Source organism: Rhinatrema bivittatum, chromosome 2 (assembly GCF_901001135.1).
Source record: "Rhinatrema bivittatum chromosome 2, aRhiBiv1.1, whole genome shotgun sequence".
NCBI classification, from domain to species: Eukaryota; Metazoa; Chordata; class Amphibia; order Gymnophiona; family Rhinatrematidae; genus Rhinatrema; species Rhinatrema bivittatum.
Genome location: NC_042616.1, coordinates 606311184 through 606334747, shown reverse-complemented (window position 1 = coordinate 606334747; position 23564 = coordinate 606311184). Strand labels below are relative to the sequence as shown.

The 23564-nt window shown below is 40.2% G+C and overlaps 1 protein-coding gene across 2 annotated transcripts in view; it reads left to right on the top strand.

The window, feature by feature from the left end:
* Window positions 1-23564, top strand: part of AQP4 (aquaporin 4) — a 31824-nt gene that overhangs the window by 87 nt on the left and 8173 nt on the right. Inside the window, exons 2-4 of one of the 2 annotated variants that reach the window (XM_029592690.1) lie at window positions 7060-7474; window positions 10142-10306; window positions 12067-12147. In XM_029592690.1, the coding sequence (XP_029448550.1) occupies window positions 7060-7474; window positions 10142-10306; window positions 12067-12147 (661 nt within the window). The remainder of the gene's footprint in view (window positions 1-7059; window positions 7475-10141; window positions 10307-12066; window positions 12148-23564) is intronic. The other variant, XM_029592691.1, reaches the window with a different exon arrangement.

Below are 23564 nucleotides of genomic sequence, written 5' to 3'. Positions count from 1 at the left end.
AGTCCAGACTTTATTTTTGTAATAAAATATAGTTTGGAGAGAAAACCTAGGAGAAATTAAGAGAAAGCAGGTCTATTTATTTTGTGGTTTTATAGCTCCAATTAAACTGTAATTCTAGAGGGCAGATTTAGATAAGACAGATGCAACTCATAATTTTATTTTTTTTTTTTTGAAAAGCCAGTTCAATCAGATTCTCCATATCAAACGTTTATGAAGCTGTCTTCCCATCTAAAAGAAACTTCAGACAGGCATGTTGGATCTTCAAATGCTAGAGGAAGACAATTAACAGACCGTAGCTGCAAAAACATTAGAGCAACATAATAGTTTGTTCAGGAGGAGCAGAGACAACTCAGCATTTGCCTTTTGCTGCTTGCACATACAGAATAGAATTAGTACTGCACTCCATGCACTGTGATACTCACTGGGTCAGTTTTTGGTTTCTAAAATTGTTTTGCTGTGGTTCACTTTCACAATTTTTATCCTCCCAAACTATAGCAATCAGTGCTTACAGATTGCTTTACAAGAGGAATGTTTACTTCCTTACCACTATTTGTTTGAGTTTGTTTGGTTGAGATTCTACCAAACTTTCTGATGAATGCCTATAATATTCTAGCCTGGGACAGCATTCTTGCTACTAGTTGCGAAAATATTTGTTTTGCTAAGTTATTCATATTGCCAACATGCACTTTATCTGAAAATTGTGTTAAGCTGAGCCCTGTGCTAAATATTGTTTGCCCAAAAAAGTTTGCATTCTTTGGTATAATGTATTGATTGGATGGCACTATCTTGAAGGAGGTTGTTCAATGAGCATGAAACCTCAGGAAGTTGTTCCATTTACATTAAAGATGGAGAGCAATGCATGAGTATTTTCCCTTACAGGGACAGATTAATAGAAAAGAACCTTTTATATCTGAGACATAAAATGTGCAGCATAAGTGTGACAAACAGGAGTTAAACTGGAAGCTTATAAAGTATGCAGCAAGTGTCTCTATAAACATTGGGTTTTGTAGGTTCTTGTGCAATTTGCACCAGATTGGTACTTTTAAAACACAGTTTTCACTAGCTGCTTCAGGATTAATATGTTTCACAATTTTAATAAAACATATCAATACCGTACCTTTTAAGTATGTCTTCATTTCTGGTTATTGCATGTTATGGCTCTCCATAGAATTTGCTTTAACTGCTGATGGTATGATTTCATGCTTGTTTTATTATTACAGCTAAAGAGGACTCAAGATAAATGTTCCTTAAAACTGATGGCTGTTTCCCTCTCTTTCTGCCATTCCTTTCCCTCTCCAATGACTAAGAGTTGAGAACAGCGCTCTTTATTACTAAGTAAAGAAACTTAGAATATGCTGCCTCATAGCCAGTGCTGATGCCAGTGTTTTGGTAAGGACTGACTGACAGAGGACCCATTTAATAAAGTGCGTGGAATTCAGTGCACAGTTTCTTAATATACTCGCAAAAAAAAAAAATAATAATAATAATTTAACTCCCGATGCAGTAAGGTAATGGTGTGCTAATGTATCGGGGGTTGAAAAAAAGCACAGAAACCTGAAAATGTGTCTAAAAAAAAGCTTAGAATGCATAAAAGCATGATTTATGCACATAATCCATGTTTAAATCAGGACCCCAGTTTTGTTGTGGTACACAGCAGCATGAAGCAGAGGGGAAAGAGATTCCCAATGCCAACCTGAGGTACACGGAGAATCGGGCCGGAGCTCGGTGTGGCTCAGTTTAGGCTGGAGGACAGCAGGTGTCCTGCTGGAGTGGGTGAAGCACTGGCTGCTGCTCCTATGAATGCTGTGGGTGGCTGGGTAGCTGGACACATTAACCATGAGCATTCCCAGGTTTCCCATTCTCACAGGATGCCTTTTATTTTTCTGGCGCAGTGATCTCTTCTTGATCTGGTATGTGCATTTTAAGCTTTGGAGGGAAAAATGGGGAGGCAGATCATTGATCCTCATAAAATTCAGATCTGTGTGCTGGTGGCCAATCCCTGGCTTGCTTTAGAAGATGACTACAGGCAGGCGGAGGCTTTGGAGGGAAAGCTGACAAATGTACAGCCAGTCTTTCTTTTACCCGCTTCTACTAAATTGACTGGAGTCAGAATTACATTGGGGGGGGAGGGGCTTGTGCTGGTGTTGAGTGATTTTACAGGGAAGCTACTGCTGCTGAATAAAATAATAAGTTTCGCTGCAATGTAATCTTGTTTTGGGTCATACAGGGAAGATTTATGCACACAAATTTCCTACATGCACATAAATCCAAAGCGCAGGTCCCCAGCACCACAACTCCCAGTCAGCCCTATACACTGACAGTAGCACTACAAACCTTAAGTAAAATTTCCAGCATTAGGAAAGCAGGAGTTCATTGGCGAGGGATTTACAAGGGACGTTACTGATGTGTACGCTCATTGTTGTGTGCTCATTTCTTTGTGTGCAAAACTCTTTGCTGCATTGGAAGGCAAGTTTTCACACAAAAATGTGCTCACGACTACAAGCAAAACTGTACCTCTCCTGAGTGCACCTTATTACATTTGCCTCGGAGGAACTGAAAGAATTCTGTATGATTTACCCAAGGTAAAAGCTGCACCGGAATATGTCTTTGCCAGCATTTTCTTGTAGTGCAAGATGAGGATCAAATGAAATTTTCAATTTTCCTACCATGGCACTAGCTTTCTTTTCAAAAGAAACATGCAATACATGTCAGCATGGATAAGTCCACAATGGACTAGTAAAGCTGCTTCCTTTCTTCGTCCTGTTCTCCTGGCTCCCGAGAACATAATTTCTTTAGCTGTCTTTCTGAGTCCCATCCTATATTACAGTTACTACTAGCACACACCCCTTTCCTGCCCTTGCCCTCTCCCCTCTCCATATATGTACCTTGTCGCATCTGGTTGCATTGTTTCTTGCATAGCAGAATTATCATAAAGCAGTAGCATGTTTCAGCTTAAGGTATATAGTATTTGCACACAATGGGTAAGATAAATACATATATGCAAAAATATTGACCAATGCTTTCTGTACTAGAGGCTAGAAGAAGAGAGTTCAATAGAGCAAGTCTTTGTTAAACTCCCCCTTAGATGGATGAGGACACAGGGTTCCAATTACTAACACAGATTGCCAGAGGAAAGCGCTATTGCAAAAAACATTGTAATCAATATTTCATGCCCTAGACTTTCCCCTTTCTTATTATATAGATTTGAGAAGAGCAGTAATAAGCTTGAGGGCTTTACTGTATATAACCCCACCATCACTACTCCCTGAGTATACGTGACTCTTCATCTATCCGTTGAATCAATCGGAAATTACATTTTTAACGAAATGAAAAAGGACAATAAATGTTGCTTCTGTGCAAAACTCTTTCAATACTGGATTTAGGATCTGTTAAAATGAAAACTTAATTTTTTTTTTCATCAGGAAGAATCACCAATGCAAACAGACAAGGTACACATGCAATATTGCACCAGTACCTGCCTGTCTATCAAATCAAAGTCTACAGCATGTAAAGTCCATTTAAAGTGGCAGGCAGCTGTGCCCAAGGAATGCTAAGAGAATGAACCAGCTGTTTGTAGTGATGCTGCTAGTACAATATTTAAGCTTTAATTAATTAAGTCATTTTTAAAACGTTAAAAGAAGCATTGCATAAAGAAATGACTATAAATCTACCTTTCCATGCAAAGTTAATTCTATCACTTGAAAAGAGTCCCTGTAGAAAGAACTGAATGTTAAAACGCTGTTTGTTTAAGGGTGTTCCTTGATGCTTTCTGTTCAAAGTTACACACGCAGAAGAAGAAACACCAGTTAAGTGTGTATGTTTTACTTTATCATAGACAAGCAAAGGAAGACAATCTTTAAGTATAAATGCCATCATAGTGACCTGGGAAAATATCTGTATCACAATCTGTGCTTCCACATGACATTTTGTTCCAAGGGATGGAGAGGCCAGCATATCTATGTAAATAGCTTTTCTTTGTTCGCCTGGGTCACATCTCTAAGCATTGCACTGCTCTGTTTTGTTTTTCTTGCACAAAAGGAGCTCTTGAAGTGGTCACATGCGCCCTCTTATGCTCACTATCTGATACTTCGTTCATATTTTATTTCAGTTTAAGCATCGTTCTGTTTAACTGAATGAAATGTATAGATAAATTCTCATTGGGTTCTAAATTCCCCCTTTCATCCTACTTGAGAATTTAATCCTAGAGAGGCAGAATGGACCTTATTCAATAAAAACTGCTGCCACTGGCATAGAATGGTAACAGAGTCTGCTTTGAATAAATCTCATTGAGTCCTCAACTTGTATTTTCACTCCATGTATTTTGGTGAGAATAAACTATAGATGCCAGGTACTCCTAATTCAATAGCACTAGATTTTTTTCCAATAATTTTTATCTCTTCCTTCTCTTGTTAAAAAGTATCATTTTAAACTATTTAATATCAAATGAAAGACATCACATTGAAAAAGGTGATATATTTGTATGCTGCTTCAAAAACCAAGTTCCTTATATTTTTATTTATTAAACATTAGGGATCTAATACACAGTTCTACTTAGCTGAATAAGTAGCAGTGGTAGCTGCTGAAAATCTGGCTATGCTCAGCAGCCACCCTGTAGCCAGACAAGTCACCTATCCTGCTAAGTAGAAAGTCAGATATCTAGTAGGTAGGTAGTAGGCATATTGGGGAGGTGCTACTTATCCTGTTAATTTAGCCAAAGTAGCGATATTTGTATTCATCTGGTTAAGTCATTCGTTTAAATTAGACCTGCCATAGAGTTTATCTGGCTAAGTAGCAATTTTGATGGGGATATTCAGCAATATAACCATGCTGTAAGTTTGCTATACTACATACAGAATGATATGTGAAATTTGTTATTTTATTTTTGCACTTCACGTCTCATGCCCTGACCTTTAATTAATATGTATTTGAGAATTCAGTTGATAGATGTTAAAGTCTGTTGATGAATACTTCCTATGTAATCCATCATTCTCTGTCATTATTGTAAACCGTTGTGATCTTTACATGGAACAACGGTATATAAAATGTCTAAATAAATAAGTAAATAAATAAATAAATACCTGATCTAAAGATTTTATTTTGAATATCTACAAATATATTTAATATTGTCAGTTTCCATACTAATAGCACTGGTAGTTCCACTCCTAGATGCTCACACCTACCACTATAGATGGATTAGGCCAGAGCTTCCCAAACTTGTCCTGGGGACCCCAGAGCCAGTTGGGTTTTCAGGATATCCACATGAGATAAATGTGTATATAATGAGACTCCGATGTATACTAATTTATCTCAGGTTTGGGAAGCCCTGGATAAGGCAGCTATTAGCATCCATACACATAGGGATTTAGGTGCTAAACTGCAGTATAACCAGCATGATATGTACCAAACTGATATGCTAAATGGGCCAAAATGAGAGAGCTACATAGCTTAGGAAAAAATCCCCATCCCTACCAATATAGGGATAGATTTTATTATTCTACGCGCATGCGTACTTTTGTTCGCACACCAGGCACGAACAAAAGTACACCAGATTTTATAAGATATGCACATAGCCCGTTCCCTCTGAGGCCGCTCCAAAATCGGAGCGGCCTCAGAGGGAACTTTCCTTCCACCTCCCCCCACCTTCCCCTCCCTTCCCCTACCTAACCTACCCTTCTGGCCCTATCTAAACCTCCCCCCACCTCTGTCAAAGAAGTTACGCCTGCTCGAAGCAGGTGTAACTTTTCGCGCTGGAAGCCTATGCAATATAGGCTCGGCAAACGCAGGGGTTTTTTTTAAAAGGGTTACGCACGTACCTTATGCGCATAACCCTTTTAAAATCCGGCCCGTAGTGTCAGCTCTTCAGTTCCTCCATTAAACATTCCCTCCCCTGCAAGAAATGGCAAGGCTTCCAGGTCTCCCATCCCTATCCCACCACCTCTCTTACTCCCCAAAAGTATCTAGACCTTCCTGCTCCGCCCCCAAAATTCTCCAGTGCATTTGTGAGTTAGAGTGTTAGTGGCACCATTTTGTATTTGGCACCACTACTGGCTGAATGTAAACTGGTTCCTTTCAGGGGTGAGTTAAGATTTTGGGACAGGGTATACCCAGATGCCAAGATACTTTCAGTGGGATATGATAAGGGGATCTGTAAAAGACAATAATTTTCATGGGGAGTGAAGGATGGGGTGGATCAAGGTCACAGAAGGACCTTTTGTATTGGGGGGGAGGGGGGATTTGGGACCACAGATGCCCAAGTTAATATGACCTGCTGAAGCACCTCATTTGGGGGGTCATTTTCTAAGCCTATCGCACGCGAAAAGGGACTTTTCGCGTGCGATAGCTTGCCGGGGGCGGAGTCGGGGTGGCGAGGAGGCGGACGTGGCATTATCTTCACTGGCGGCGATAAGGACTGTTATCATTGCCAGTAGCAAGCCCAATTGCACCACCTTTCACAGTGGCGCTATTGAGTGCGATAACACCACGGTGGTGCGATCACTGCCGGCTTTCGCAGGCCCGCCCCCCGTTACCGCTGGATTCACCATTCTCTGTGAGAATGGAAAATCCAGGCCTTGGTGTAGCTAACTTTGCAGTGTTAGAAAAGTTAAGTTAATTTACATTTTATTTAGCTCATTTGCTTGCATCTTAGAATTACTGTGCAGTAATGTTAACACAGATGCAACTAATATATATGAACATTAAATGTATTTTCATTGTACATGAACATTAGTTGATGTCTATTTTAATACATTTTAATCATGAGCATTAATGCCAATGTCCTTTAGTACATAGACCCCATAAGGCACTGGTATTCATTTCCAGTCATAGAGGGCCACAAACAAGTCAGGTTTTCAGGTTACTTTAATGAATATGCATGAGACAGATTTGCATATAATTGGATGCAATTTGCTGTGTGCATGCAAATCTATCTCATGCATATTCATTAGAGATATCCTGAAAAACTGACTGGTTTGTGGCCCCCCTTGACAACTGGAAGTGAATACCACTATGATAAATTCTTTAAACAATGTAAATTTGTGATTGTCTTCCTTTACCTTTCAGTAAATGCGCAGCTGGGTGTAAATGTGAAACCATCATGGTGGCATTCAGAGGTGTCTGGACACAGTCCTTCTGGAAAGCTGTTTCTGGAGAATTTCTGGCCATGCTGATTTTTGTTTGTCTCAGCCTTGGTTCTACAATCAACTGGAGTGAAACCACCAACCTTACGCCTGCACATTTGGTTTTAATTTCCCTCTGCTTTGGACTTAGCATTGCAAGCATGGTGCAGTGCTTTGGGCATATCAGTGGAGCTCACATCAACCCTGCTGTAACAGTTGCGATGGTCTGCACAAGGAAGATCAGTCTTTCCAAATCAATCTTTTACATCATTGCACAATGTCTTGGTGCCATTGCAGGGGCAGGTCTTCTCTATCTTGTCACTCCTTCAGCTGTAGCAGGTGGTTTGGGCATTACCACGGTAACTGATATTTTTTAGTTATACTACTGGAAAGCTTCAACTTTAAAAAACAATAAAGTCTATGTAGTACAACTCAGAGATGTCTAGAACGTCCTATAAAATGTATCCATAACTATTTTAGTTCAAACTTACAATAAATAAATTTAGTTTCAAGGTTTTTCATTTTTATAAAGTTCATCAACAAACATTCTATTTCCAGAATATTCTTTCTTTGATACAAGTAGTTAATGTTACTGTAGGACCCATATAATACTATAAAAGAAAGGCGTGTTAATTTTTATCTTGAATTAACACTATAATCATGAAGATTTTCAATTCAACTCTTTAAGCCCTTTGATACTAACATAGCCATACTACAGTTGGCAAAACTTTGGTAATGCAACTCTTTCTCTTTGTCATCCACACATCTCGACCATCTCCCCAAACAAAGCAAACCCTGCAGCACAGCAGACTTATACAATGAGGATAATCTCCCCCAGAGATAAGTTATTAAATAATGCGGACCTCCACCTTTCCCAGCCTACTTGAAATCAGACACATTTCCAAACTTTATCAATTATAACAAAGCCCAAATATGTATCACATACAGTTACCACAAGGGTGCATCAGTCAATCTATCCATTCAAGTATTCCAGTCTTTTCTTCTAAATACAGAAAGTGTCTGATAGTTGTTAAATACAAAAAAATCAGTGATTCTCAGCCCAGTACCAAGACACATTCAAATGGCTACATTTTCAGAATATCCACAATGAACATGCATGACATAGATTTGCTTATGTAAGGCTATTTAGGCCCAGTTATAGGAAAGTGTGTGCTTTATGTAATATTGTGAATCTTCTAGCAATAGGAGTTTGAGGGGTGTTAACTTGTAGGTGAGCGATAGGAGTGTCCTTCTCCCAAAGGGATGGGGAGATTGAGATGATATAAAAGTGCTTTTCATGAGGCCGTGGGGAAAGTTCTTGAAGAGAGATCGCTGGAGTGTGAGATGATGCAAATGGAGTTGAGGTATTGGGAGCAAGGAAAGATAGCAGGGAGTGATGACCTGTCCAGTGATACCATCAGTGGATCTGTGGAAGAGAAGCAACTCTTCTGCAAAAGGTGAAGCGGGCCTAAGAATTTCTAACCATTAGAAACACGATTTGTCTGGATTGTCATCTTGCTGTTTGTGAGTGCATTGAGAAAATTCAAGAAGGACTCTATACTTTCATTCCTGGGGCTCAGAATCCTCATGGGAGAAAATGCAGAGTGCCCTGGAGTTGTGTAGACTTAGTCACTTAAGAACTGTTATAAGCACCGGTGTGTTTTTGAATTTTTGAACAAATGGAGTGGTTTTTCCTAGCTATTGAACTTTCTGGATGTTGATTTCATAGCTGCTGATTTTCTAAGTAAATCTTTTTTTCTCATTTGGAATTCACCTGCTGAGTGGACTGTTGTTTTGTTTGTATGGTGGAAATCCACTTTGCGGCCTTGCCTTCCTTCCCCCATTCCACTGAACCCAAGTTGATTTTTATTTTTCCCACCGTGCTTGAGTGGTTCCATGTGCTGCAGGAGTGGGAAGCATGACCCCTCCCTGAGGTGGGCATTAAATATGAATCCTGCATGGTCCCTTGGACCCACTGTCATCATGATGACATGAAGAAAATGCATGCAAATGTATTTTCATGCAAATTCATTGTGGAACGCCTGAAAAAACAAATGGCTATGTGTGTCCTAAGGACTAGATTGAGAACTCCTGCAGTAGACTCTGTTTAGTTCCCATTGTTAACTTCCAACCAGGGATGTGCTAGATGGGGATTCCTGAGGCTCCTGTTAGCCTCTTGTTAGATTATTTTATAACAAAAATGTTGCTCTCTATGGAGCAGACCTAATGAGGGCCTATTGATAAGAAATTGGTAACACAGCTCTGCTCTCATCCTATTGTAGCTTTAAATTTGTGCATTAGTCAATCTTCTATCCTCACTTTACCATGGCAAAAAAAAAAAATAATCTAGATCTGTCCCATCTGAACCTCTTCTTTCATTGGATTTATCTAACAGGGATAAGAAATATTTCACTTCTGCCCAGCTTCCCAGACATTTTCTTTCACTCCCCCACATAAAGGTTAACATAGCTATGTTGCTGGCACTTTTCTGCCATGACAGCAAGAAATGGAAACAATTTGCATCTTATCTTCATGGTTTCTTCATCCATGCCTGGCCATAACCATTTTAGAGATGTTAAAAACAAACTAAGTAAAGTAGTTTAGCAGTAAATCAGCAGGACAATCACTTGCCATGGATAATGGATGTTTTCACCTTGTCCCCAGCAGTACGAGCAGCCTGTGATGTCAACCCATCTTTCTATTCCACTAAAAGTGAAGGTAAATTGGCATCACAAGATGGACGTGCTCAGTGGCCAAGGAACACAATTTCCATGCTGGTTTATTGACAAATTATCCATGTTTTGTAATTGGTGCTTAGCCAGAAAGGCCTAGAAACTAGTACTGCATGCTTAAGGCCTATGATACTTGTTCTTGAAATTTGTTCAGGGTGTTTAATAAACATGTGTAATGTTTAGCTATTGTTACCAATAGTAACTGCTATTGCATAGCAGAAAATAATCTTGCAATGTCTTGAAAAACAATCTGTCCCCCTCAGCTATAGTGCTATGTTTTTTTTCTCTTTCCAGATAAATAACAAGCTTTCAGCTGGTCATGGCCTACTAATTGAACTGATAATTACATTTCAGTTGATTTTTACTATTTTTGCCAGTTGTGACTCAAAAAGGAATGATGTCACTGGGTCAGTAGCTTTAGCAATTGGATTGTCTGTTGCTATTGGACATTTGTTTGCTGTAAGTAATATCTTTATCTATTTCAATACAGAAACATGAAAATTGTAGCATCATCATCATTGTTATTTTATGTCACACTTTTCTAGCAGATTAGGGCTTTACAGTTCAATCAGTATATATTATATTTCATAGGCTATAGATTGCTACAAATACTATTATAGATATTATAGATTCAAATACCATTTTAAACAGGATGTAGTGGTGACTTGGTGGAGGACGGATGGTAAGTGGTAAATGTATTGCAAAAGTTTTTGAGGACCAAAAAATTAAGGTTATGGTCCAGGAATTTTTGGGGGAGGGTGAGTGAGTACATGGAAGTCTGGGGAACCCTCATTTCATTTTTTGTTTGTTTTTTAATATTTATTTCATTTCTGCAAAGAAACAGAAACAAAATAAACATTCAATGAAATGAAACCTGGGGGGAAAACCTACCATGAAAATAAAAAGCTAAATAAAATTTTTGAGGCTGCACATCTTTAATAATTTTATTAACCCTGTGATAAGATCTCTGTAATTGTATATATATATAAGAATAACCAACAATTTAATTCCTGGGGAAAGAGGAAAATGGGTTAAAGGATACAAAAGCTATAAATGTCATTATATTCATAAAGGTAAATTTTTAGACTTAGGGGCCTTTTATGTGGATAAAAAGAGTTAACCCACCTAAGGGGGTCATTTCCTATAGCTTTTGCACTCGATAGCTAGATCGGGGCAGAGTCGGCACCGGAAGGAGAGGAGTCGGGGCGGCACCGGGGCGGATGTGGTGAAGACATCGCTGACGGCGAAAAGGTAAAGCCCCTTATCGCCGCCAGTAACATGCCACCTTTCACAATGGTGCTACTGGCTTGCGAAAGCCGGCAGCGATAGCACCGCGGTGGTGCAATTGCTGCCGACTTTCGCAGGCCCGCCCCCCCCCCCCCCCCCCGCTTCGCCCCACCGCCCCCAGTACCGCGCAATTCACTAAGGCCTGCGATTTTAGAAAATCCAGGCCTAAGTCAGTCATATCCAGCTAAGTGGATTTGTATTTGCCGAAAAGTATTCGGGTACTTTTGGCCACCTACAAAAGAGGTATTTTTGAGGTGTGGTTGGAAACTGCACACACACATTTCAGTTTCAAAAATGAAAGCGCACAATAGGCCTGCCATTAACACCCATGCTTGACGGCACCATTTAATATTGTGAAAGTGTTTGCACATACTTCTAGCCACACAACTAGCAGACAGTCCAGCACAAAGCATGCAGGCACCTCATGTTTGAAAACTGAGTGGATCTGTGTAGGCTGAAAAGCACATGCAGACATGGCTAGTTAGCTGCCCTACTTAAAAACTGCATGCTAGGGAGAGTAATTTTCAAAGGCATTTGCATGAGTAAAACAGCCTTTACCTGCAGAAATGGCCTGTTATAAAATTTCTCCTCTTGATATGCGGCTAAGCTTATGCAGGTATATCCTGTATCCTGGTCAAGTTTACCTTGATTAAGAAGAGGCGTTCCTGTAGGGAGGGGTTTGCACCTTCATGCATATATTTACATTTCAACAATATGCATGAAAATTTTCCAGAAAGTTTTCTGCATACAAATCAGAAGCTGTAATTGTGTGTAGGTGGTTTTGGTGAGATAATTTTCAAAGCAAACACATGCACTTTAATTTGGTTTGAAAATTGGTGTAATTTATGTTCATATTTGCCTGCTCTTTTATATGGGCTGTTAGAAAATTAGGCCCATAATGTCTCTCTTTGGTTCTTCTATTTTCCTAACAGATCAACTATACAGGTGCTAGCATGAATCCCGCACGATCCCTTGGGCCTGCTGTTATCATGATGAAATGGGAAAATCACTGGGTAATTATTTTCATTATACAAACTTTATTATGATAAGATATTACACTTATCATTTGGTTAACATGATTTTTAGCTTCTGCTCAATAGAACTGAGAGGCTGCCATTGTTTCTATGTTCTGTGATGTCCCAAGTGGGTCTGTTGATGAGCATGATACGCCCGATGGTGTGGATCTGTCTTCAAGTTCTCGATGTGATGGCGGCAACCCTGGAATTAGTCCCGTGGGCGAGGGCACCCATGCAGCCACTTCAACACTCCCTGCTGTCACATTACTGTCTCAAGATTATTCGATTCACCTCCACTTACCAATGGAAGTATGCTCTTAGCTCCAGTGATGGCTGCGGAAGCTCATCTGAGCAGGGATGTACCCCTGTTCCCTCCAAACTGGCTGGTCCTCATGACAGATGCAAGCCTCCAGGGCTGGGGAGTTCACTGTCAGGAACTGATGGCCCAGGGGTGTTGGACCAAGGAAGAAGGCCTCTAGAAATTCAACTGCCCAGAAGTCCAGGCAGTCAGATTGTCACGTCTACAATTCAGCCACGTACTCCAGGGTCAAGCGGCCTGCGTAATGTCGGACAACACAAAAACGGTAGCCTATATCTACCGCCAGGGTGGAATCAAAAGCCAGCAAATGTCACAGGAGACAGATCTCCTTATGGAATGGGCAGAAATGCATCTACAGATGATCTCAGCCACCCACATCACAGGAAAAACAACATCAGAGCAGACTTTCTAAGCAGGGAGAGTCTGGATCCAGGAGAGTGGGTGTAGCATGGGATGATCTTGGTGTTTGGGTACTTGCCAGGTTCTTGTGGCCTGGTTTGGTCTCTGTTGGAACAGGATGCTGGGCTTGATGGACCATTGGTCTGACCCAGTATGGCAATTTCTTATGTTCTTATGTCTGTTTGTGTCACAGTGTGTATATGTATGTGTATATTTTGATCCTCTCTTATTACCTTGGACTGGATAAACCTAACTATGCCAAATTTGGGGAGGGGGATGTGGCATCAGGATTTTTGTGTTTTGAAAGTTGGTGAATGTTTGCTTTGTGGGACCATAGGAAGAGGACAAAACGGGTACATCTGCCTTAGGAAATCCATGGGGACTGAGCAAAGACAATCTAGAATATCAGACCTTCTACTTGTTCTTTGTATTATTATTGTAGTTGTTTTGTGTGTGTGTGTGTGTGTGTGTGTGTGTGTGTGTCTTTGTGTTTGTTTATGGCACAATCAAGAAAGAAAGAAAATACTTTAGTACCTGTAAAAAAAAAAAAAAAGGCAATATTAACCAATGAGAACAACTTGGTCCACTTAATCTGCTTATTAATACCTGCCTACTGAGAATCCATAGATCTAAATCCACTGCTGATCCACTTTTCCACTCTTATTCTACAGTTAAGATTTCTTTGTGTTTGTACCAAGCTAGCACTGTTTTGACTCCTACCACCTCCACTGGAAACTTGTTCCAGATATCCACCACCCTCACAGTGAAAAAATGTTATCTCAGATGCTTCTTCAACCTTCCTCCCAATATCTTCATATGATGACAAAATATTTTTTGAGTTTTTTTCCATTCAACAGAAAATGTTGCGTTCTAATGTCTTATTGCGAGATATTTGAGTATTTCTATCCTATCTCCCTTTTAAACTTCAGCTCCAAAAGCCTGTCTATTTGCAATTTATAGTGCAGGCCATGAGCCATTTAGGTGGCCATCTTGGAATGATCTTCATCTTGCTAAAGCATTTTTTTTAGATGTGTTCTCCAGAGCTGGAAACAGTACTCTAAGTGGGGTCTTACCAGAGATCTATACAGAGATTACATTACTTCACCCTTCCTACTAATGATTCCTCTCCTTGTGGAACTGAGCATACTATCAGCTTTTCCCTCTGCTTTGTCACTACTTTCATATCATCAGACCATGCTAGAACATTTTTTTTTAATTTGGTAGCCAGCAAGTTTTTCTAGTTACCAGCCAAAATAAAATATAAAACATATTTTAGTTGTAGAGCAAGACATTTGTCACACATGAAATTTTTAATAATGAGAAATTATATGAGAAATATATGTTGCATAAAACAAAAAAATATTTATCTACCTTTGTCTGAGATGGAAGGTTTTTAACATAGGGTTTGAAATGTTTCCTCTTGTCTGTCTTCTGAATGCATTTCCTGGGTTTTTTTCCATTTTACCTTTCCTTATTTCTCTCCTTTCTACATCTCTCCCTCCCATTTCATGGACATTAATAGATATCAAAAGATAAGACACTCCTGCATAGAAATAAATATATGAATAAAGCACTGTTTGCTTTATTCATATTTGTATTATTCTCCATATGGCACAAAAGAAACAATCTTGGATTTTCCAATTAAACACCGAGCTCCACATGGCTTAAATAATGAGACTGTATGGACTGTCTTTTTTAAAAATCTTCGCTGGTTTTGCTAGCAGTATTTTTATCCTGACGGCCTCTTTATGGATGTCATCCAAAGGGGCGGACCTTATTACATCAGCAGTATATCCCCCAATGGCTATTTTGAAGGAATCCTATACCTTTTCATGGAATGTCTTTTTCATGATGTCAGAAGGGGGCATGTCCTGGTGGTCATTTTAAAAACCTTTTCAGGAGGAGTTTTCCCATGTCAAAAGGGGGTGTGATTGGTGGCCATTTTTAAAAAACAAGCCAGTTCATTACACTAGTCTTTCCCATGATGTCAGAAGGGGATGTGCCCCAGTGGCCATTTTAGATTTTTTTTTTAGGATGTGTTTTCCCGTGATGTGAAAAAGGGGGCAGGCCCCAGTGGCCATCTTTAACAAATTATGCGAGTTCATTACACTAATCCTGTTTGCATACGTTATTACAAAGGGCAGTCCCTGATGATGTCAATGGTGGGTTTTCCCAACCACCATCTTTAAATATGGCACTAACCACTAGCATTTTCACAGAAGACTTTGCAAGAGAATCTCCTTTGCTGCTAAGATTTTGCTGCTCGTTCTGCCAAGTTGAAGATAGTAAGTTTGTTACTACACTCTTTTATCATACTTTTCCATACTGTGTTATGATTAGCAATCTTTAAGTTTGCAAGTCCTCATCTAAAAACTTAAAATTTAAAATTTAAAATTCTGAATTCCACTTGCATTTTTATACCTCCATATGTCTTCATGATATTTTACAGAAAGCACAAGTTAGCTATCCTTCACTTTTTGGAAAGTTTTGGATGTATTCACACATGAATGTTTGGGCCAGTATTCTAATGAATTGATGCCCCTGAAACAGAGATCATTGAAACATGGTGCCATGTTGGCCATTGTTGGATTTGTCCTTTTGAATATACTGGTATAGTTGAATTTGACTTTTCAGCACAAGTAAGTTTGTTTGCATATCTTAATCTCCACAACTTCCATATGGACTTTTAATGAGCATTTTTGTTAAAATACAAAAAAAGAGACTTTTTGGATTAATGATTATACATGACCGGTATCGTGGTGAAAAGTACTTTACCCAGTACCTTCCCTGGTGTTATCATGGTCCTCAATTAAATTATTTTTAGGCCTTGTTACAAATATTTATTTTTATGCCGGAGTGTCTTATCTTTTGATTTAATGTTTTCACTCTTATGCTTTTGGACTATTTTTTGAATGATTCATGAATAGATATCACCAGTTTGTAATAGGTGCAACATTTACTAGGGCTTCAGTAAATTTAGCAGTCTTTACTGAATAGAGTGAAAATAGCCAATGAGCTCATATCACTATATTTAAATATTTTGCACATGCATGCATGCCAACTTTTAGTGTGTGCACATGTCTGATTTAGCACAGATTTTCATCCATGTTAAATAATTAATAATTGGGCCACTATTCAGTGTACATGCTAAAAAATAACCTTTAGCTTCATGGTAAATGATTGTGCCCTTTAGTAAATTGGCCCCTGTGTCTATAAATCATTTCTTTACACAGAAATGTGCAATCTGCAATACAACAACAGAAGAAATTGTGCTAATGAAAGTGATCACTGCTTTACCCAGTGCAGTCATTGGTGCATTTTATCTGCCTTAGGCCTAGATTCATCAAACTATTGTATGGATAGGAAGATGGGGTGTGTTTTATGGTAATAACTTATTTATCACAAAGTGTGCTATGATAGTGCTTCACATAGGTATTACTGCAGAGTGTGTTAACTTGTTCACACTTTGTGGTAAGTGCCACAACTGCTGTAATTCCTATATATAACCACTGGGGGGGGGGGGAAGAGAGAAAGAGAGAGAGAGAGGGGGGGGGAGAGAAACTAGCTATAATGCCCTTATACTAGGTAGGTATTTATACCTCTATATGAGGCCCACATCGTTATTTGATGTGAGGTTTAGGTAGGAGTGTAGGGGTTAGGGGCCACTTTGACATTCAGAGTGAGACATACGAACAGAACAGTGCTCTCTTGTGAAGATTTGATGACCTTCAGAATGAGGAAATTCACCCAAGGATGAGATTTGTGCAATGTTCTGTCAACCTAGCTTGATGTTACCCAGGTAGAGAGTCCATCAAGCTAGGTTGAGAGAACATTGCACAAATCTCATCTTTGGGTGAGTTTCCTCACTCCGAAGGTCATCAAATCTTCACAAGAAAGCACTGTTCTGTTCATATGTCTCACTCTGAATGTCAAAGTGGCCCCTAACCCCTACACTCTTACCTAAACCTCACCTCGAGTAACAATGTGGGCCTCATATAGAGGTATAAATGCCTACCTAGTATAAGAGCATTGGGGCTAGGCTTGCTCTTGCTCTCTCTCACTCTCTCTCCCCCCTGTGGTGGTAGGTAGCTTAAAAGACTAACAATGCTATGAGCAAAAACATCACAAAGTGTGATAAAGCCATATCATACAGCTTAATGCAAATGAAAGAGGTGTAGTTATTGGCTGCGTTAAAACTGTGGAATATGGCTTCGCAACTTACGAAGCCAGCATACTTGGCCAGAAATCCTGCCCCAAACTTCACTCTAAATTAGCATTGTACCATGCGTTATGGTACTTTTCACATGCAAAAAGTCCATAACACAGCTTGGAAAATAACCCCCTTAATTAGCAAATGTTTTTCAAATACATAGAACCCTCATTTAGCTTTCTCATAATTAATACGCATAAATAAAGATCAGCAAACACAATGTAAGTGATACCTTTTTATTGGATTAACCTAATGCATTGGGGATCAGTTTTCAAAGCCTTTAGGTTTCTTACTTTGTGGCCAATACAATAAACTGTGGTAGTACAGTATTAATATTGATGGTATCATTTATTTATTTATCGACTTTTATATACCATCGTTTGGTTTCGCCATCACAACGGTTTACAAAGTTTCAATGTTTAACAGGGTGTCCGAAAGATTAATGTGATTGTTAGCATAGATATTGTAGACTTTATAGATTGTTAACATAGATATTGTAGGCTTTGTAGACGTAGTTCGTTTGTCATACAATACAGGTTCAATTATGTGTTCTATTACATTCTTGTGTTGGTTCCACATGGTTTGCATAGTGCCGATAGAAGGGAAAATAATGTCTGAGAGTCATTGGGTGTTTTGGTATGCTTTGGTGAACATCCAGGTTTTTAGTTCTTTTTTGAAGGTTTTTAGATTTTGCTGTGTTCTAGTGCATATTTTCTACATGCAAAAATTACTTCTGATACAGGAAAGGGTTTTAGGGCACAAAAGATTTGTGCCATGAAAAGTAAAATCGTAGGCTAAGTTTAGTGCACTTTGCATGCTAATACATGCTGATGAACTGCATATGGAATTACTTCCAATGCAGCAAAAATTAGCACACTTTTTTATTTACCTTTTCATGCTGAAACTTCACTTCATTTCAGGAGTTGAAGTTTTAACTCCCATCAGTTTTAATGAGAAGTAAATGGAAATTAACATCATCCTGCTTCCCACCCACCTAAACAACCAATCCCCCCTCTCCCCCTCCTGAGAGGCAGGAAGAGGTATGCCTACTTTCTCCCAGCTCCAGGAATACATTTTTACAACTTACTGCGGGTCACTGAACTTTCAAAGAAGGTACCAATCAGAAAATTCTGAATGAGAATTGGTCCTTTCTTTGACAATGCAGTGATTATATTACTACACTGTCAAATAAGGGACCAATCCCTTTTCAGAACTGGGGGACCAATCCTCCTAATCTGATTCTGAAGGGTATTAGTCCCGTCTTTGAAAGTGCAGTGAATAAATTAATAAGTAAAGTAGGCTAGACTCATTGCCCTCAGCAGTATGCCCCCCTTCTGGAGATGAGAGGAGGTAGGATGGGTTAATGGGGTATGTTGTTGGGTTTGGAATGTTAGTGGGCTAAGTTACTGCATTAGGGGATTAGTGGGGTGCATTACTAGGTTTAGTGGGTTAATGGGGTATGTTACTGGGTTGGTGGTTAGTGGGGTGTGTTACTTAGTTTTCAAAGTCAGTGGGGTATATTACTGGATTTGGAGTGACAGTGGGCTATCCTGCTATGTTAGAAGGGTCCTTGGAGTATATTACTAGGTTTAGGGGATCATTCGGGTATATTACTGGTTTGAGGTGTCACTAGGCTATGTTAATGTGATAGGGGATCAGTGGGGTGCTTTCCAAGGTTTAGGGGTTCAATTGGTATATTCAATGGTTTGGAGAGTCAATGGGTATGCTACTGAGTTTGAAGGATCAATAAGATCAATTACTAGGCTTAGGAAGTTAATGGGGTATATTACTAGATTTGGAGATTCAGTGGGATATGTTGGTGGGTCATTGGTGTACATTAATGGATTTGGAGTTCAGTGTGGTGTATTGGGGGGATCTATGGGATACATTTTTGGATTTGGGGTGTCAGTTGGTCAGTAGGTCACTAAGTTTAGGGTGTCAATGGGATGCACTACTGAGTTTGGATGGTTTATAGGATACCTTACTAGTTTGAGGGTCAGTGGGGTATGTAACTGATTTTGGGGATTAACAGGATATGTGACTGGATTTCTGACGTTATTTAAGCTTGATACTGTGTTAGGGGTTCAGTGGGTTGTGTTACCAGGTTTAGGGAATCAATGGGGTATGTTTCTTGGTTTCTGGCATCAGTTAATTATGTTACATTGTAAGGGCAGCCATTTAGAGGGGTATGTTACTAGGTTTATGGGGCTAATGAGATATGTTACTGTTTTAGTGTGGTTATCAGATTATATTAATGTTTTAGGGGGTCAGTTTAGATGTTTAGAGCATCAGTGGGGTATGTTACTGGGTTTAGAGGGTCAGTGGAGTGCATTAATATGTTAGGAGGCTCAATGGAGTGCATTTTAGGATGGAGAGCCAAACCCACTGATACACTCCATTAAGGACCTCAACCTACTGGCACACCCCACCCATCAACATTCCCACTAATCCCCTCAACTCAATAATAAACCCCATTAACATTCCCACTGATCCTCTCAACTCAGTGACAAACCGCCATTAACTCTCTAACCTACTTACATGCCCAAACCCAATATTATACCCCATTGACCTATCAATCCACTAACATATGCCACAAACTCACAAACCCAGTAACAAATCCCACTAACTCCCTAACTCATTAACATATCCCACTAACTCTTCAACTCATTAATTTACTCCCTGATCCCCCAAATCCCCAAACGCTCCTTCCACATTCCACTAACCCATTAAATTACATTACTAATCCCCAAACTCATTACTATACCAGCAGGCCCCAAACCCATTAATGCACCCCCAACGACCCCCCCCCCCCCCAAATAAGATAGGTGATTAATAGGGTATGGTGATGAGTTTGGGGTCCAGTAGGTGAGTAGTCTGAATAGTCGGTGGATTAGGGGTTGGGAGACTAAATGGGTGGGTGGGCTGAATGGAGTGCATTAGAGAGCAGGGATTAAGTGGACAGGAAGGTTAGACTGGAGGGGTTGTGAGACTTTGTGCTCTGGAACTCTGGTACAGGCACCCCGACTTGGCCTTCCTGAATGTGGTGACCCCAGGCTTGGGCTCTCTAGATCAGGCAACTTCTAAATGTTTCTAATTCAATGGTTAAGAGGTATGAAAGTGTTGGAGCTAAATTAACTTTTATCTCCAACAATTGAAGATAAAATAGAAATAAAATCTTTATTTACATTTGTGCACACTTTTATACTTTACTTCCAATTTAGCGCATAACTTAAACTATTGTGTACTATGCATCTCATTTGCTTTTTATATTGCAAGTAAAGTAAAATGTTACCACATTAATGAAAAAATCCGCACGAAAATTTTAGGACATAACATTTAGTAAAGGCAAGGCTAGTGCTAGCTTTTTTGCTGCCCTGTGTAAACAATTACTGCGCTGCCACCCCCCACCCCAGTTCATTCAGTCTCTGTCTCGGGCCCACTAAAAAAAAAAAAGCCCAGCTCCCTCCAGAGATACAAACTCTAAAACTGACGCCTTCCCCAATCTCCAGATCTTCACCCCCTACCCCAGAATCCATGGCCAGTGCAAGAGTATTAGATGCCCTAGGCAAACCTTACAGCCTTGCACAATGTACACCCTTCTCCCAGCTACTCCTAGCCCACTCCACACAGATAGCTAGAGTTACGCATTTATAACAACATTTTACATGAAAAGTAACATAGTCCAGTATACTAAGATAAAAATATCACTTACATTATATTTACATACACTGCTGTGATGCCAACAAGAAATCCCTGCAAAAAAAAAATACTTGGAACCCACCTGGTATTAGGTCTGTTGTGTGTGGGCTTGACTCTCCAAAAACCCTAAAACACTAATACACTTCCTATTAGGAGAATATCTTACCTCAGTCACACATGCAGAACATAAAGAGACCCTCACCAAATACAGAATAGAGAAACCATAAAATAGAAATATAAACGTGACAAAACCTGAACTGGAAACCACAAGAAGCCAGACTCTATGCAGTAGGGATATGCAAAGCCCGGGCTTCGTTTTCGGTGATGGTTCTGTTTCTTTATTGTTGCACTGCATAATAGGGATGTGCTATTGTTCAGGACAAATTAGGAAATTTCAATGAAATTTCCTAATTCGTCCTGGTTTGGGGACCCTGAAACCAAAACAAATTTTTCCCGAAATTTTGGGAAAGATTTGGTTTCGGGTTAGTGTGCACTAACATTAAAATGTTAGTGCCTGCTAACGGGGAGTTAGCGTGCACTAACCCGAAATTCGGGTCCCCCCGAATTACAAAGGCCCGAACCTCAAATTTCGGGTTAGTGCGCGCTAACTCCCCAATGCTAGTGCGCACTAACCCAAAACCAAATTTTTCCCAAAATTTCAGGAAAGATTTGTTCGGGTTTCGAGGTCCCCGAACCAGGACAAATTAGGCAATTTCATTGAAATTGCCTAATTTGTCCTGAACAATAGCACATCCCTGCTATGCAGAGCAACAATAAAAAAACAAAACCATCACCACTCCTCAAACATCAAACAAAATCAAGAAATATAATAAATACATAATCATAATAGTAAAAACATACTAATAATATTTCAAAAACAGATGACAAATAATAGAATAATTAAAAACTCATATACATTTTTAAATGTCCCAAACACCAATAAAATATTTCCAAACAATAGACACATCAAATAACACCCAAAAAATAAAACTAAGAAGGATTTTTAAAAATTCTTGCTCTCCATACCTGGAAACTTTTGATTTCTAGTCATACTCAGATTGTCGTGGATTAGTAGGAGTGGGGTGCACAAACTTTCTTCTCTCTTTTTTATATACTGTATATACACACAAGTTCAGACACATTAAAATAAGAGTCGAAGTATGGGAAAATAAGAGTCGAAGTTGGTGGTTGATGAAACAGATAAGTATGGGAAAATAAGAGTTGAAGCTTGCTGGGCAGACTGGAAGGGCTGATTGGTCTTTTAATGCCGTCATTTCTATGTTTCTATGTTTCTATGTGCTTCTTTCTCTCACACACTATCAGGTATCTCGGGCTCTTCTTTGATTGGGATATGCCAGCAGCCCTGGGCCCTCCTCTTCAATTCACCTGCTGGCAGGATGGGATCCACCTGCAGCTCCATTCTCTCTCACATACATACATGCAACCTAGGCAAGCTCCCATTCACACCCACACCCCCAAGTAGGCTCCCATTCACACAATCTCACCCACTCAAATACCAGGCAGATTCCTATTCACATTCTCCCAAATCTCAAACAGATTCCCATTCACACACACTTACTCATCTCAGGCAGTTTCCCATTCTCATACACGTGCCCCACCCATCCCAGGAAGGCCTCACCCATCCCAGGAAGGCACACACATACACACGCACCCATCCCAGGCAGTCTCCCATTTACATCCACCCATCTACCCAGGCAGACTTTCATTCACACACACCCACCCATCCCAGGCAGGTTCCCATTCACATCCACCCATCCATCCCAGGCAGACTTTCATTCACACACACCCACCCATCCCAGGCAGGTTCCCATTCACATCCACCCATCCATCCCAGGCAGACTTTCATTCACACACACACACCCATACCAGGCAGGTTCCCATTCACATCCACCCATCCATCCCAGGCAGACTTTCATTCACACACACACACCCATACCAGGCAGGTTCCCATTCGCACACATACTCCACCCATCCCAGGAAGGCTCCTAATTATGCATGCACATGCATGCACACAAATACACCAATGCATCCATCCCACATACCCATTCACACCCATCCCTCCCATCCCAGTCAGGCTCCCGTTCCCACATACACATATATATGCATCCATTTGACTTTTACTTGCAATCTTTCCTGCAAATGATCATAAAATAAAAAGTGTTTTTCTACTTTCCCATCTTCAGTTTTACTTTTTGCTATTTTCTTGTTTCTGAATCATTCAGAACAACATCAGTCTCACAAATGGGACTAAACAAACCCCCAAGAAAACTCATCCTGTGCCGTTTCCCCAGGCAGGCAGGGTCCGCAGGGCCTCTTATTCTTCCTCTGATACTGCTGCTGCTGCTGCTGCTGCATGGAGATGTTTCACTTTCATTGGGAAATGCAGCCATTCTGCGACTCCTCCTGCATGCTGGAACTGCGGAATTCAACACTCGTGGGGCTAGCACTTCCTCTATGCTCATCTCATACATCACGAGATGAACACAGAGGAAGTCATAGCACCGCGAATGATGAACACCGTGGGACTAGCACATGAGAAGTTGCAGGACATGCTTCCTCTGGCAGGCTGTGATGTGGCATGCGGGCTTCCTACTTATTCTGCTGCCTGGGATAGGGACCACAGACAGCCATGCGGGTCACCTTCTGCTTCTACCGCCGGTGGGATTGGCTCCACCACTGGCCATGCGGGTCTCTCCCTGCTCCCGACATCACCCCTCGTGTATGCACGGTTTACACACCCGATGGTACCGGGCCTGGTAAAGTGGC